General features: G+C 40.0%; 1 protein-coding gene across 5 annotated transcripts in view; it reads left to right on the forward strand.

The window, feature by feature from the left end:
* Phkb (phosphorylase kinase regulatory subunit beta) overlaps positions 1-15,770 on the forward strand; it is a 210,132-nt gene that overhangs the window by 76,837 nt on the left and 117,525 nt on the right. For all 5 annotated transcript variants that reach the window (XM_028893952.2, XM_028893954.2, XM_028893951.2 and 2 more), the window contains one exon: positions 8,585-8,700. In XM_028893952.2, coding sequence (XP_028749785.1) covers positions 8,585-8,700 — 116 coding nt within the window. The remainder of the gene's footprint in view (positions 1-8,584; positions 8,701-15,770) is intronic.

A 15,770-nucleotide genomic window follows, 5' to 3' on the forward strand; every position in this document is an offset into this window, starting at 1 on the left:
CCACCAGCTTAGATTTCATATCTTCATTTCTGGACATTTTGAGAATTCCTGAGATTTTTGTTACTTGTTGTTTTGTGCTAAAAAGGGAAGAGAGGTTTGTTGTGTTTTATTTGTAATGATACTGAAAACCAAACCCAGGAACTCATGCTTTAAAAAAAAAAAAAAAAAGCACTTTTTGAAACAGTGGGGAAAGATATCTTGAAATATTTCTAGCAAAGATAAACAGTAAGTAGAAATATAGCATTCAATTTTACCAATTAAACATATATATTCTAGTCAGAGTTCTCTAGAGAAACAGAACTGATAGAATAAATCTACATGTAGATATAGAATGAGGATTTATTAGAGTGGCTTACAAGGCGGTGGTCCAGCTAGTCCAACAACGACTGTCTCCCAATGGAAGGTCCAAGAAACCAAAAGTCATTCATTCAGTCCATGAGGCTGAATGTCTCAGCTGGACTTCAGTGTATATCAGAACCCTGAAATGGGCTCTCACACCAGTGAAGGAATGATCTTCCACTGAGAGTGAAGGCAAGCAGGCAAAAAATTAAAAGCTTCCTTCTACTATTGTGCCCAGCTCGCAAGACACCCAAGGAAGACCACCACAGAGCCATTATCTGATGCAAGCACACAGAGGTTTTTATTAACAAAACAAGCAAGCTTGGTCCAGTGTCCAGCAACCAGCACAGCGGGTAGAGGAGAACAGCCCCGAGCACTCACTTTAAGGGGTTTAGATAGGAAAAGTTTACAGCTTAGGATTGGATGAGGGGGCTAGGGGTGAGGTAAGCATAAGGTTACTAATTACTAACAGGATTCAGGGTATCTATAGAGACATAAATTTTTATTCCCTATGTCCTGCTTTTGTTGACACATTCAGATTTTTTTTTCCCCTTTTATTTTATTTTACAATACCATTCAGTTCTACATATCAGCCACGGGTTCCCCTGTTCTCCCCGCTCCAACCCTCTCCCCTTACCCCTAGCCCACCCCCATTCCCACCTCCTCCAGGGCAAAGCCTCCCCCGAAGACTGCGATCAACCTAGTAGACTCAGTCCAGGCAGGTCCAGTCCCCTCCTCCCAGACTGAGCCAAGCGTCCCTGCATAAGCTCCAGGTTTCAAACAGCCAACTCATGCAATGAGCACGACTTGGTCCCACAGCCTAGTTGCCTCCCAAACAGATCAAGCCAATCAACTGTCTCACCTATTCAGAGGGCCTGATCCAGCTGGGAGCCTCTCAGCCTTTGGTTCATAGTTCATGTGTTTCCATTTGTTTGGCTATATTTTTTTCAATAATTGAGTAAAACCGAAATTTCTTATAAGCCACAGTTGTCCTAGGGACCTCCACGCTATATATATAGCCTCCATGGTTCTATGGGTTGTGGTCTGATTGTTCTTTATTTTATATCTAGAATCCACTTATGAGTGAGTGCATACCATGACTGTCTTTCTGGGTTTGGGTTACCTCACTCAGGATGATTTTTTCTAGTTCCATCCATTTGCCTGCAAATTTCATGCTTTCATTGTTTTTCTCTGTTGAGTAGTACTCCATTGTGTATATATACCACAGTTTTTTCATCCATTCTTCCGTTGATGGGCATCTAGGTTGTTTCCAGGTTCTGGCTATTACAAATAGTGCTGCTATGAACATAGCTGAGCATGTATCTTTATGGTATGAATCAGCATTCCTTGGGTATATGCCCAAGAGTGGGATGGCTAGGTCTTAAGGTAGTTCGATTCCTAATTTTCTGAGAAACCGCCATACTGATTTCCACAGTGGTTGTACAAGTTTACATTCCCACCAACAGTGGAGGAGTGTTCCTTTGCTCTACATCCTCTCCAACATTGACTGTCATTGGTGTTTTTGATCATAGCCATTCTGACAGGTGTAAGGTGGTATCTCAGAGTCGTTTTTGATTTGCATTTCTCTGATGATTAAGGATGCTGAGCATTTCTTTAAATGTCTTTCAGCCATTTGTGATTCTTGTTTTGTGAATTCTCTGTTTAGCTCTTTAGCCCATTTTTTAATTGGACTGTTCAGTATTTTGATGTCTAGTTTCTTGAGTTCTTTATATACTGTAGAGATCAATCCTCTGTCAGATGTGGGGTTGGTGAAGATCTTTTCCCATTCTGTTGGCTGTCTTTTTGTCTTATTGACTGTGTCTTTTGCCCTGCAAAAGCTTCTCAATTTCGAGAGGTCCCATTTATTAATTGTTGTGCTCAGGGTCTGTGCTGTTGGTGTTTTATTTAGGAAATGGTCTCCGGTGCCAATGCATTCAAGAGTGCTTCCTACTTTCTTTTCTATTAAGTTTAGTGTAACTGGATTTATGTTCAGGTCTTTGATCTACTTGTACTTGAGTTTTGTGCATGGTGACAGATATGGATCTATTTGTAATCTTTTACATATTGAGATCCAGTTATGCCAGCACCATTTGTTGAAGATACTTTCTTTTTTCTATTGTATGGTTTTGGCTCCTTTGTCAAATACCAGGTGTTCATATGTGCACGGATTAATGTCAGGGTCTTCAATTCGATTCCATTGGTCCGTATGTCGATTTTTATACCAGTACCAAGCTGTTTTTATTACTATAGCTGTATAGTAGAGTTTGAGGTCAGGGATGGTGATGCCTCCAAAGGTTGCTTTATCATATAGGATTCTTTTATCTATCCTGGGTCTTTTGTTTTTCCATATGAAGTTGAGTATTTTTCTTTCCAAGTCTATGAAGAATTGTGTTGGGATTTTGATGGGGATTGTATTGAATCTGTAGATTGCTTTTGGTAAGATTGCCATTTTTACTATGTTAATCCTACCTATCCATGAGCATGGGAGATCCTTCCATTTTCTGATATCGTCTTCAATTTCTTTCTTTAGACATTTAAAGTTCTTATCAAAAAGTTCCTTCACTTGTTTAGTTAGTGTTATCCCAAGGTATTTTATATTATTTGTGGCTATTGTAAAGGGTGATGTTTCTCTGACTTCTTTCTCAGCCCTTTTATCATTTGTGTATAGGAGGGCTACTGATTTTTTTTTGAGTTGATCTTGTATCCTGCCACTTTACTGAAGGAGTTTATCAGCTGTAGGAGTTCCCCGGTAGAGTTTTTTGGGGTCACTTATGTATACTATCATATCATCTGCAAATAGTGAAAGTTTGACTTCTTCCTTGCCAATTTGTATCCCTTTGATCTCCTTTTGTTGTCTTATTGCTCTAGCTAGAACTTCTAGTACTATATTGAATAAATATGGGGAGAGTGGACAGCCTTGTCTTGTTCCTGAATTTAGTGGTATCGCTTTGAGTTTCTCTCCGTTTAATTTGATGTTTGCTGTTGGCTTGCTATAAATTGCTTTTATTATGTTTAGAAATGTTCCTTGTATTCCTGATCTTTCTAAGACCTTTATCATGAAGGGGTGTTGGATTTTGTCAAAGGCTTTTTCAGCATCTAAGGAGATGATCATGTGGTTTTTTTCTTTCAGTTTGTTTATATGGTGTATTACATTGACTGATTTTCGTATGTTGAACCATCCTTGCATCCCTGGGATGAATCCTACTTGGTCGTGATGGATAATTGTTTTGATTTATTCTTGGATTCGGTTTGCCAATATTTTGTTGAGTATTTTTGCATCAATGTTCATGAGGGAGATTGGTCTGTAGTTCTCTTTCTTTGTTGCATCTTTGACACATTTCAGATTTATTGTTGCAGCCCTACATTCCTCTAAGGTCAACTTCTGGTCAGTGGAGCCCATTACTCCCCATATCTTGTTTTGCCAAGTCCAGGATACATAGATTTATTGTTCCAGCCTTATAAGTTCAATTTCTGATCACTTCTAAAACTGCTGGTCAGCAAATACCTTTGGAGGAGGGGAGGGAGAAGTGTCTCTCAAGATGGCTACTGATTTTTCCCTTTCACTACCATGCCCTTTAATTGGGTTGCCACCAGAAGGTGTGACCTAGATTTAGAATAGGTCTTTAGACCTCAACTAATCTGTATTTAAGGTGGCTCTTCCTACCTCACATGTTCCAGTCAAGAAAAATCCTTCACAGGTGTGCCCAGCTGCTTAGGTTTTAGTTAATTCCAGATCTAGTCAAATGGACAACCAAAAATAGCCATCACAATGTATAATAAGCATATTAAAAGTTGGCTTTTAGTATTGGATCTGACTTTTTTATTTATGTGCATATGTGTGTGTTAGATTGCTATATGCACACATGTAGATGCGGGTGAGAGTGCTTATATGTGTAGAAGCCAGAGAAGGTATGAGGTGTCTGGCTCTATCCTCCACTTTACTCCATTGACTCAGAGTCTCTCACTGAACCTAGAGCCAGGCTGGCAACCAGCAAGCCCCAGCTATCCTTCTGTTTCTGCTCATGCTCACCAACACTAGAGTGTTTACCTAGTGTTGGGGATTTGAACTTAGGTCCTCGTCCTTGCTCAGCAAGTTCTCTTTCCCATTGATTTTCTTCCCTAGGCCTTGAATTATTTTATTTTGATAAATTTTAGAAAAGATATTTTTAATGACTCTGTTGGGTCATTTGTAACTTCAGTCTTCATCTAATTTCTTCATTTAATTTTTTAAATTTTAATTATTAATATTTTAAATTATGTAGGGGGGTAGTGTGCAGTTACGGGTAATTCTGAGCTGTCTAATGTGGGTGCTGGGAACCAATTCCATCTTCTGCCAGAGCAATAAATTTTCTTAACTGCCATCTCTTCAAGCCCTAATTTCTTTACTCTTACTCAGAAATTGCCCTATAAATTATATGTGAGCATTAAAAGTTTACTTGACCTAGTATATATTTAAGGTGCATAGTGTGATGTTTTGATTCAAGATGTATACTGTATCAAATTAGGATAGGTAATTTAGCATATTAGTCACATTTTTTTCCAGTCACATTTCTTTGTGTTGTGAACATTCAAAATCATTTCTTCTATAGCTTTTGGAAATATACAACAACTGCTAACCATAGTCACTTAACTAGTTCTAGGGCTAAGGAACCTTAGAATTTATTCTTAATGGAATTTTGTAAGCATTAACCATACTTGTGAGGAATTATGATACATGCTGATTAATTTGACTTATTATAGAAAATGTTTTATATACATGCACACACATGTGTAATGCTTTTAGAGTTAATGGCAAACAAATTATAAAATTGTTAATTCACTCTGAGGTCCTCTTAATATCAAATTTAGCAGTTTATTATCATCGTATACCTTAAATTTTATAAAGCCCTCTAAGATTTTGCTTTTTAGCACAATTTTAGCCACATTAAACTTCACCCTAAAATGTTATTATTTCATTTGCACTCTATTGTCAGAGCATTTCAAATGTTTGCATTATTTTTTAAAGATATTCATAAACATTCAGAAAATATCATAACCATGATTTGGAGATGAATATTGAAGGAGTTTTATATTAGAAATGTTTCCTATGGACTTCTTCCAAAACTAGATTTCAGTGATACATACCTTCAAAGCAAGTTAACATGCATCAGAAATTGGTATTAAGATGGAAGGGGGCAAATAGCATTGGACACTATCCTGGTTGGTCTTAATTGTCAGCTTGACACAACCTAGATAAAAGCCTCAGTTGGGGAAATGACTGGATCAGGGTGGTCTATGGGCATATCTGTGAGGCCTTGTCTTGTTTGTTAATTGACTTAGGAGGACCAGCCCACTGTGAGTGTGTTCCTGGGCTATAAAACAAAAAGCTAGCTAAGCATTAGTGAGCCTCCCCAGAGGGCAAGCCAGCAAGTAGAGTTCTTCCATGGTTCCTGCCTCCAGGCTCCTGCTCTGAGTTCCTACCCCTTTCCCTGAATGATATACTGTACCCTGGAAGTATAACCCCCCCCCCCCAAAAAAAAACCGTTTTCCTCCCCAGGCTGCTTTTGGTCACAGGGGTTTTTATTTTGTTTTTTGTTTGTTTGTCTGTTTTGTTTTTTATCACAGCAGCAGAATGAAGCTAGCACAAATATATAGAATCAGTATTGAAGTTAATACAAAGAATACCTAGGAAATGGTTATGATCTTTGCATTCATGTTTGTGCAACCTCTTGTCTTCTTGGGTATCCAGTTCTCTGTCTTTAAACAATGATGAGTTACATCAGGTGTTCTCATACATCCATCCAAATCATGTGTTTGTACCTGGTTCATCCCTGTTATCCTCTTCCTTGCCTCCTCCCCACCCCACTGGTCTTCCTCCTTGTCCTAAGTATTCCTCTGCTGTCAATTCCCTTTTAAGGAAAAACATGCCCTATTTTGTCTCCCTGGGCCTAGAATAACAGTTCACTTTTCATGAAGAACTTGGGTTTCATCCATTTTCCTGGGAATTATGTAATTTTGTTTTTCTTAATTGTTGGATAGTATTCTGTTTGTCTAGATCACATTTCCTCTATCCACGTAGTTTATTGTAACTTGAGAGCCTGGATTCTCATCTGTTCTTCTGTTGATATTTTTATTTGAAAACCATAAGAAATTTATATTTCTGGTCAGGAGAGTTATGCAGGTCTTTAGCTCCTTATTTGCAGAATCCTTTGCAATTAGGTGTATTTCAGATCTCAAGGTCATTTTTATTTAAAAGGGGTAATACATATGGTATAGCGATGTCTACCTGTCTTCCCAGCTCCTTACAAGGCTGATGCAAAGAGTGCTGCAGTCCAAGAGTTCTGAGGTAGTTTGCAGTTTGCATACTGCAGCAGGATTCTGTGTCTTTAAAGGGGGAGAGGCATAGCAAGATGTCTCAGTTTGTAAAGGTACATGCCACCTTGCCTAAAGGCTTGAATTAGATCCCTGGCACTCACATAGTGGGATATGGTTTTCTATTCCCACAGTTGTCCTCTGCCCTCCACATGCATGCTTGGTACACACACAAACCTACACACACTCACACACATGCACATATACTCACTCATACATACATACTCATGCATATACACATGCACAAAATAAATGAATGTAACTTTAAAAGCAATACTGTTCAGATATACAATAATTCCAGCAAGACTTAAGAGAGTATTCCATAGTCATCACATTAATATTTTTTTCTAATAAAACATATGAATAGTCATATAAAATGGAATACAAAGGCAGAAATCTCATCTCAGTTTCAGATTTTGCTGAAGAATGAGTTAAGGAGAAAGAAAATGGTTCAGAGCTTCTGGTATTTTATAGCTGCAAACAGGAGGAGCAGACCTGTATACTAATTAGAGGTGGTGGGAGGGCAACATGTGAAACACAAAGATAATGAGCTATGCTTGTGGCTTTAAGAACAATGAGGATTATTAGCTATTTCATCCTTTTGAATTGAGGTTGAAGGAAAATTTATTTTTTGAAAGAAGTGTTGTTTCAGTTCGAAATGAGCAAGACTAACATGATTGAACCACTTGGAACCCAAGGCACCAGTCAGAGGGCAGTTTAATACATAGAGCCGTGTGAGGAGAATGGGTAGCTTAAGAAGGGCATGAATGTCCACTGTGAAAATCATGACACTGTCAAGATTCATATAACATTTTTACCAAATGTTGTGAAAAATGGCTGACCTCTAATTGCTTTCATTAGTGATTTGGAAATTGGAGACTATCATCTCTAAAGATTTTGAAAAGACCACTCAGGACCCTGCAGGAGAAATTGGCTTGATTGTCAGAAAAGGAGTGAAGGAAACACAAGTAGAACAGAAATCAGACTGACTGTCCAGAGTTGCTCTCTTTATAAGATTGAAGTGGAGAAGGCTTAGCATGCTGCCAGGTGGCTTTCTTTATGTTAATCTCACTGTGGCTCTCTCTAGTCTCCATTGTCCTGCACAGCTTCCAACTGTGGGCTGTGTTTATAATCAGGATCTATAGTTACAGAAAGGACAGGAAGGAAAATTATTTTCCAGAAGCATGGACTGAAAACTCCAGGTTGATCAACATGGAACCAGAATTTTGCAGAAAAGAAAAATCCTTTTTACTTTTTAAAAGGTTATTCTTCTAATCTTTCAAACTGTACAGTTAATATATATGTGTGTAAATTTCATATAGATACTTTAGTTTCTAAATATTACCCAGCATATCATACTGTTCATTTTACTTAGTTCTTATGACATGTAGCCCTTATAAACAGTGATATTACCTCATTGAAGAATTATAGTTGGAACATTGAAAGAATTTAAATTTTATTTCTGTACTATACAAAACTAATTAGGTTCTCACCAAAAGTAAGCATTATATTTGAAAAACTAATATAGCAGAGGACTCATAATAATGTAATCATCATAAGAATTCAATGCATTAAAAAAGTACTTCAGTTGGTAGAGTGATTGTTCAGTGTGTGCAAAGCCCTGAGGTTGATATCCAGCACCCCAAACTAGGTATGCCACAGGACTGTAATCACAGCACTCAGGAGGTGGAGGCAGGAGGATGAGATGTCCAAGGTCATACTTGGTAACCGAAAGTTAGAGGTTAGCCTGGAGTACATGGGGTCATGTCTTAGGAAAAAGAAGGGAAGGCAATAATATACTTTGGGAGATAAGTTCATACTTGGATTTAGGTGGTATGTAATTGTTCTCAGTGTTGCATGTGTTCTTACGTTCATTTCTTTTCCTTTCTTTTAGGTCTCTTTTATTCAAAACCTTGTATTTTGTGTAGAAAGAGTTTACCGTGTTCCTGACTTTGGTGTCTGGGAAAGAGGAAGCAAATACAATAATGGCAGTACGGAACTACACTCGAGGTATTTGCCCAGTTTTGAGGACGGTTTTAGTGTTGTTTAAATGTGTGGATTTGAATATGAAACTAAAACTTCAAAGCATTAGATTGGATCTGTTGTCTCTGTGTTAATTCCGGTACAGCTTGTTTTCCTGTCTGTAATCCAAATAGGATTCACTTACAATAAAAGCAATGTTCTCGGCATCACAGACAGATGCCTGAAAGGAGCAAAATCTGTCTCCCATCCTCACCCGCAGTTCAGCCCTCTCTTTAACCTACAGCTTGGCCTTTCTGGTAAACCATGCTGTATCTTTTCCTCTGCAATTGCATTATTTGAAATATCAAAGATATTAAAATGTCCAAACATCAACAGTATATGCAATGCATGTGAGATTCCTTTTCACATTACAGAGATCATTTCTACCTGAACCTGAACCACAGGCTCTCATACTTTTCAATAAAATTTAGCTTTCTTCTGTATGAGTGCCATCACATTTTGAACTGTAACTTGTGTTCAAATAAAGGAACTGTTATGCCCAGATTGTGGGGACCCTCAAAAGACCACCAGGGAGACTGAATCCCATATGTAAAAGCAAGGAACCTTTATTTTCAAGCTCAGAGCTTGGACTCTCTGACTATGTAGCAGTGAGAACAGAGAGCCCATAACCAAGGCAGGGTGGGGTTTTTAATCATAGCAGAGGTTGGGGTGAGGGGATTTCCAAGGTTCAGGACCCTGATTGGCTGACATTTGTCTATGGGTATAGGTGTAGCAGGGTCCTTGCTGTTGTTCCCTTTGGGGGCGGGGGCCAAGTAGGCACAGAATAAAACCACACAGACTCTGGGAGAATGTCGAAACAACAAGCTCAGTTTATTCAGGAAGATGTAAACCTTATATACCCTCCACCCCACCCTGGGGGGAGGTCTGATGAATATGCATCTGCTGGTGTGACATGGCTGCCTCTCATTGGTCCAGGTCATCTCCAGATCATGTTTCAGCTGCTGTTGCTAAGACCATCAGGCAGACCCAGGCTGGCTCTCAGAAAGTATCTTTTATACTTGTTTGGGCTGCCTGGCCCTCAAGCCCCTTAGGGATGAGTCATCCCACATATCTACCCCTTTTTATTACTTTATAGGACATGCTCAGTGGGAGCTAGGGTGCATTGCCCTAACCTTCTTGACCCTACCTCAGGAGAGCTCAGCATAATGGACTGTGTCTGTCTTAGATTGGCTTGCCAAACAAGCTCGTATCCGTCATTGACTACCAGCCCTGGAAAAGCATCAATCCTGGAGAGCTGTCTGGGTGGTGGGCTTTAGGCAGTAGCCTTCTGTATCTCAGTGAGCCATGTATGCATTATCTCTCTAGGAGGACTCTGATCTAGGTGTCTGAGAGCCAATAAAACCTGTAGGGTCACCTTTGTGGCTGCCTTTTGTTGGTGAATCTGTTGCAGAAGATATTTAAACAAGAGAAGTATTAGTCAAAAATTTTAATCTCAAGGACATGGATGGGACCCCTGTCATTTTTATTGCACCAATCGAAGTCTTTCTGGTGTTGTATAATCGACCTTGTAGGGGGTGAGGCAATTGCTTACTATCTAGGGTCACATGCCAGTGATGACATGACCTTTCCTAATGAATGTCACAGTAGCAGGACAAATCATACATTACCCCTCTAAAGCTTCTTTTTTTGTCCAAAGTCTCTTGGTCTGTTGCCAGACGCACATCTCTGGAGGATACCCATATTGGTGTGGTGGTATTCTGGGGGAAAAATGCAAGCATATCCTCACCCCCAGGTTAATAGGGAACAGAATATTGCCACTGAAGGGTAATGGGATCCCTTCAATGCACCAAGGGCAATGGTATCTCCCAAGTCAAGTAAACTTTACTTGACTTGGGAGATACCATTAAGTGTGTTGGCCAATTTGGTCTTGTGTGTCAGGGTTAACATATCATCCTCGGCCCATGAGCATCTCAAGAGAAACATTGATGTTGTACTGTATATTAAAACGAGCCTGAGCCTCAGCCTGGTCATCATAGGCAGCTCGCCAATTAAGGAAGGCCATAGGCTCCAACAGAGCCTTCATCAAATGGTGCCCATCATAATAAGTTTGTAAATGCATTGCCCATTGCCGTAGGACTTGCTCTAAATACGTCAAGTACGGACCTGATTCACTAGCAGCCTTACGGATCAAAGACAGGTCTGCAAGAAGGGTAGGTATCCATGGCTGGTTGGCCTCATTGGGGCCCACATTAACTGGAAATGCCATGGTGGGAATGTGTGGCACCATAGGTGGAATAGGCTGGGAGGTATGCGGAGCAGCTGGCTCGGCAGGCAGACATTCAATCAAATCACTCTGTGGATACTGCAGTGGCGGGGTAGCCACTTGAGGCATGGAGGGAGCAGAGAGAAGGGCGGCCGGTATAGACTTAGAAGCTGCTGCAATCATTTCCTCTCTCTTTCCATCCCTTTCCATCACTTTACACCTATTCTCATGCCTCTCCTTGCCAGTAGAGGCAGAGGAAATATCAGTCATGGATGGAATGAAGACAATAGATAAGTTAGTGTTACATTGTTTCTGACAGTGCTTGTTGTGGGCTTTAATGACCTCCTCAGTAAAGGATGGCTTTAGGCCTTTGATTATAGACAACAAAATGGGCATGAAAAACCATTGGAGAGTTGCTCCTGAGGCCACTTCCCTTTTTCTGGCCAGGAACAGAATTCTTATGCACAGATCAGGTTCCCACATGTTCTCTGAAAATACCTATGGAGCAAGCACTATTAACTACTGATCCATCTTTCCAGGCATCACAACCCACAAGTATACACATGCATTCACAAACGCACATATACATACATACATATACACATATACAACTAAAAATAGTTAGACTGTGGCTATTGTTTCCTGAGGGACCAGCCCTTATATGGAAACGCTAGGCGAGCCTGAACAAAAGTATATGCCACCCTACCATACAGACAGACTCACAAACAAGACAAACAGAAAGAAGAAAGTCTGGGTCCCAGCATTTACCTGCTGAAGGACCAAATTTACACAATGTAGAGGGGCCTACTCACCAAAATATACCGCTCAAGGGGGCTTCTCAACCAGCGCTGCACATGAGTAAAGGGAGACAAACTGACCCTGTTCAAGTACCAAATTTCCCAGGTTTCATCACCAGATGTAGCAGGGTCTTTGCTGTTGTTCCCTTTGGGGGCGGGGGCCAAGTAGGCATAGATTCAAACCACACAGACTCTGGGAGAATGTCGAAACAACAAGCTCAGTTTATTCAGGAAGATGTAAACCTTATATACCCTCCACCCCACCCTGGGGGGAGGTCTGATGAATATGCATCTGCTGGTGTGACATGGCTGCCTCTCATTGGTCCAGGTCATCTCCAGATCATGTTTCAGCTGCTGTAGCTGAGACCATCAGGCAGACCCAGGCTGGCTCTCAGAAAGTATCTTTTTTACTTGTTTGGGCTGTCTGGCCCTCAAGCCCCTTAGGGATGAGTCATCCCACATATAGGGAATGTTTGGAATGTCAGGTATTTCCTGTTAGATACAGGCCCTACTGGTGGGGTCAGCTCATGGTTTTTCCTGGGTCCAGGTGTTGCCTGGGAGAAGCTATATCTGGGCCTCTAAGCCAGTCATGGCAGCTGTGTGGTCAAGCTGTTTTGGGGCCCCCACACAGAACAATAGCTGATGACTGAGGTTGGTAATTTATAAATTCTCTGTATGTATAGTTGTTGAAGAAATAGCTTTAATAACCAAAGACACCTTTTATTTATCCTAACTTAATTCCCCAGGAGTTATCTTTTGACTGATTAAATGCAGTACAAGTCCATAGGCTCTGCTCTTTTTCTGAGAGGTGGTGCACTAAAGAATTTAAGCAAAAGTTATCACTAGCTGGCAGTTTGAACTGTTGAGACTTAGATGAAGAATATAAACAAGTCCAGAAAATACTGGTTTAGCATCTGTATCTTTGGGGCTGGAAAGATGACTTAGCAGTTAAGAGCATGTACTGGTCTTATAGAGAGGACTTGAGTCTCATTCTCAGTCATTGTCTGGTGGTTCAACCCCCACTATAATTCCAGCTACAGGTATTCTGATAACCTCTGAAGGCATCTCATGTGCACATGCTCCCAAACAGGCACATATATACACATAACTAAAAATAATAAAATTAATGATTTAAAAAAGAATCTACAACTAGGTATGTTTTGATCAATGACTAATCTACAGCACATTAAATTAATGTAACATACTTATTTTAAAACTACCTCCAGATCCTAGCTGTGTAAACTTGAATAAGTTATATAATCATTGTATGGCTCTATTTCATCTTTAAAATGAAGCTAATGATAGTTACTTTATAGGGTTGCTACTGTTGTACCTGGTTTTTGAAAACCCCAGAGACCACCAAGGAGCCTGTTTCCCATGCAAGCACATAAAGGTTCTTTTTATTGTCAGGTTTGAACCTGGGCCACCACACGGTAGATGGAGGGAAATGCTGCAGTGACAGTGAGACCAGGCGTAGAGTATTTATAGGGAAAAACTGTAGCTGGGAAAAGATAAAAATTTAAAGTATGTTTTCTACTGAGTTGCTATTATTTTTACATCACTGTAAAATAATAAAAAAAAAAAAACTAGTGTTTTTTTAGTCAATGTTAAATTGCTGTGAAGAGACACCATGGCCAAGGCAATTCTTATAAAAGAAAGCATTTAATTGGGGATTTGCTTACAGTTTCAGAAGGTCAGTCCATTATCATCATGGCAGGACACAGAGAGGCATGGCTCTGTAGTAGTAGCTGAGAGCATTATATCCTGATCTGCAGGCAGCAGGCAGGGGTAGGGGGATGTGGGTTTAGCCTTTTGAAACCTCAAAGCCCAAACCCAGTAACACACCTCTTTCAACCAGGCCATATCTCATAAGCCTTCCCAAACTGTATCACTCCCTGGTGACTAAGCATTCATATATATGAGCCTATGTGGGCCATTCTTATTCAAAACACCACAACTAGTTGAGTCTAACAGAACTCTTCAGTCATTTATATGAATCCCATTGCAACAGCGTCCTTACATTTTCTAGGGTAGGGTTTCAATATCAAGATCTATTGCTGGATTTGGGAAGATGGCTCATTTGGTAAAGTGCTTGCCTTAAAATTATGAGGACCTGTTTTGATAACCAGGCCTTGTGTTAAAATCCAGGGTGTGGTGGTACACTGGGAGGCAGAGACATGTAGATCCTTTGGACTTGCTGGTCAATCAGCCTAGCCAACTTGACAAGGCCCAGGCCAGTGAGTGAGCCTGTCTCTGGAAAAAAAAAAAAAAAATCCATTCCTCTAAACTCATGGTCACTGTGATTCTCTGGAGTCAGCATCTGTCTGTGCGTAGTAATGCTTGTAGTAAGTATTTATACTCTCCTCACTTTTTGGAGTCTGCCATTCCCTGTGTCTGACTTTGCAGTTCTCTGTAGCAGAAGGAGTGGAGGATGGGGGATCTGACTGTTGCCTTAGTTTTGGCTCTTCCTTCTCCTGGCACACTGAGTAATGCCCTTCTAAGCTGTACTTGGCATGCAGGAAGGCATCTGTCCCTGCGCCACTAAAACACTCATTTCTGGTGTTCTGAGACTACTACAGCCCTTTTCTTTGACATCTATGCTCATCAGTCCTTTAGAAATTGCAGTGTGTGGTACTGCAGAGTTATCGACTATATATATATTTCAATCATATAGAGAGCATCAGCCCCTTTTAAGAGGGAAAAATTAAGTTTGGAGGAGGGTATAATGTTGCCCCCTTAAATTATACACAGTAAATTAGAATCAGAACTGGATTCCAGGTCAAGAACATTAGGGTGAAAAATAAAATGAACCCACTATACTGTGGTTTCAAGGTTACCTTCAGTTCTTGGCATTCAGCTCTATTGTCTAAACTTACCTAATATTTCTTAGATAAGCCCCAGATTGCTGTTGTTTAACTGTTCTCTTCCTCTTTTACCTGAACTCCATGGAGCACAGCCTCACCCTTCCCCTGGCTTCAGTAGAAGTTCTATGAATTGCTCCAAATTTACCACTTCTCTCAAATGTTTCCCGAGTAACCTCATTTGCTGGACTCTGCTTTCTCTGCTGATTGGGCTTTTTCTAGGCCTGAGCTTCCTTTAGTGTCTCCCAGGACAGCTGGGATGATACCAGACCATGTTCCTTTTTTCTCTGCTGTTCATTCTCTAAGTCCTGTAATAAATGCTCGAATGGCACTTTCGTCTCTATTTATAGCAGCATCAGTTCACGACTCCTGGTTCATATCCAATATTTCACATTGCCTCTGGGGCTGCATTTAAACCTATTCTCCTTTGTTTTGGTGAAGACTCAATTTTATTTACAAAGCATCCATTGAATCCTAAGCCCTAATGTAACGAAAAGTTTTCTAAGCATTAACTCCTAAGTAGACTCTTACATTCAACCAAATCATCCCCTTCTTTGTCAGTAAGTCTTATATTTGAGAATAAAGATGACATTAGAAGTAAAAGAATTAAAATCCAATTTTTAAGTCTTAAAAGTTTTATATTCTGCTGTCCTTGTTTTCTAGTAAAGAAAAAAAATGGATTAGTAGCAGTTTGATTGCTGTGGTATTCATTATTTAAGACAACTACTTGGTGGTTTTTTTTTTTTTTTCGTTATTTTTGTTATGTTTTGTTTTTTTGAGACAGAATCTCACTGAGTAGCTCTGGCCTTAAACTCACAAAGATCCACTGTCAGCTGCCTCCCAAGTGCTAGGATTAAAGGGGTGTACCACCATGCCTGGACTAAATAATACTTAAATATTTTGTTTTCTAATTTGGCTATTATACAAGCGTCTCTATCCTTTCTGCTTCATTTTGTGCATTTTTCATACTGAACCATTTGTGAACATCAGTTACATTTGCAGTACTGAAAGGTCCTTGTCCTGTAAATGTGATTGAGCAGCTCAGGGAGCTAAGGCCAAACTTGTAAGCAGAAGTTTGTGAGCCCAATTTCTGCCTGGCAGTGTGTAGGTTTCCTCATATCTTATAAATTATCTAGCTCAGATCTTATCATCTTCTCTAGAAATGATTTCATTTTT

This window comes from Peromyscus leucopus, chromosome 5 (genome assembly GCF_004664715.2).
Source record: "Peromyscus leucopus breed LL Stock chromosome 5, UCI_PerLeu_2.1, whole genome shotgun sequence".
Taxonomy (NCBI): domain Eukaryota; kingdom Metazoa; phylum Chordata; class Mammalia; order Rodentia; family Cricetidae; genus Peromyscus; species Peromyscus leucopus.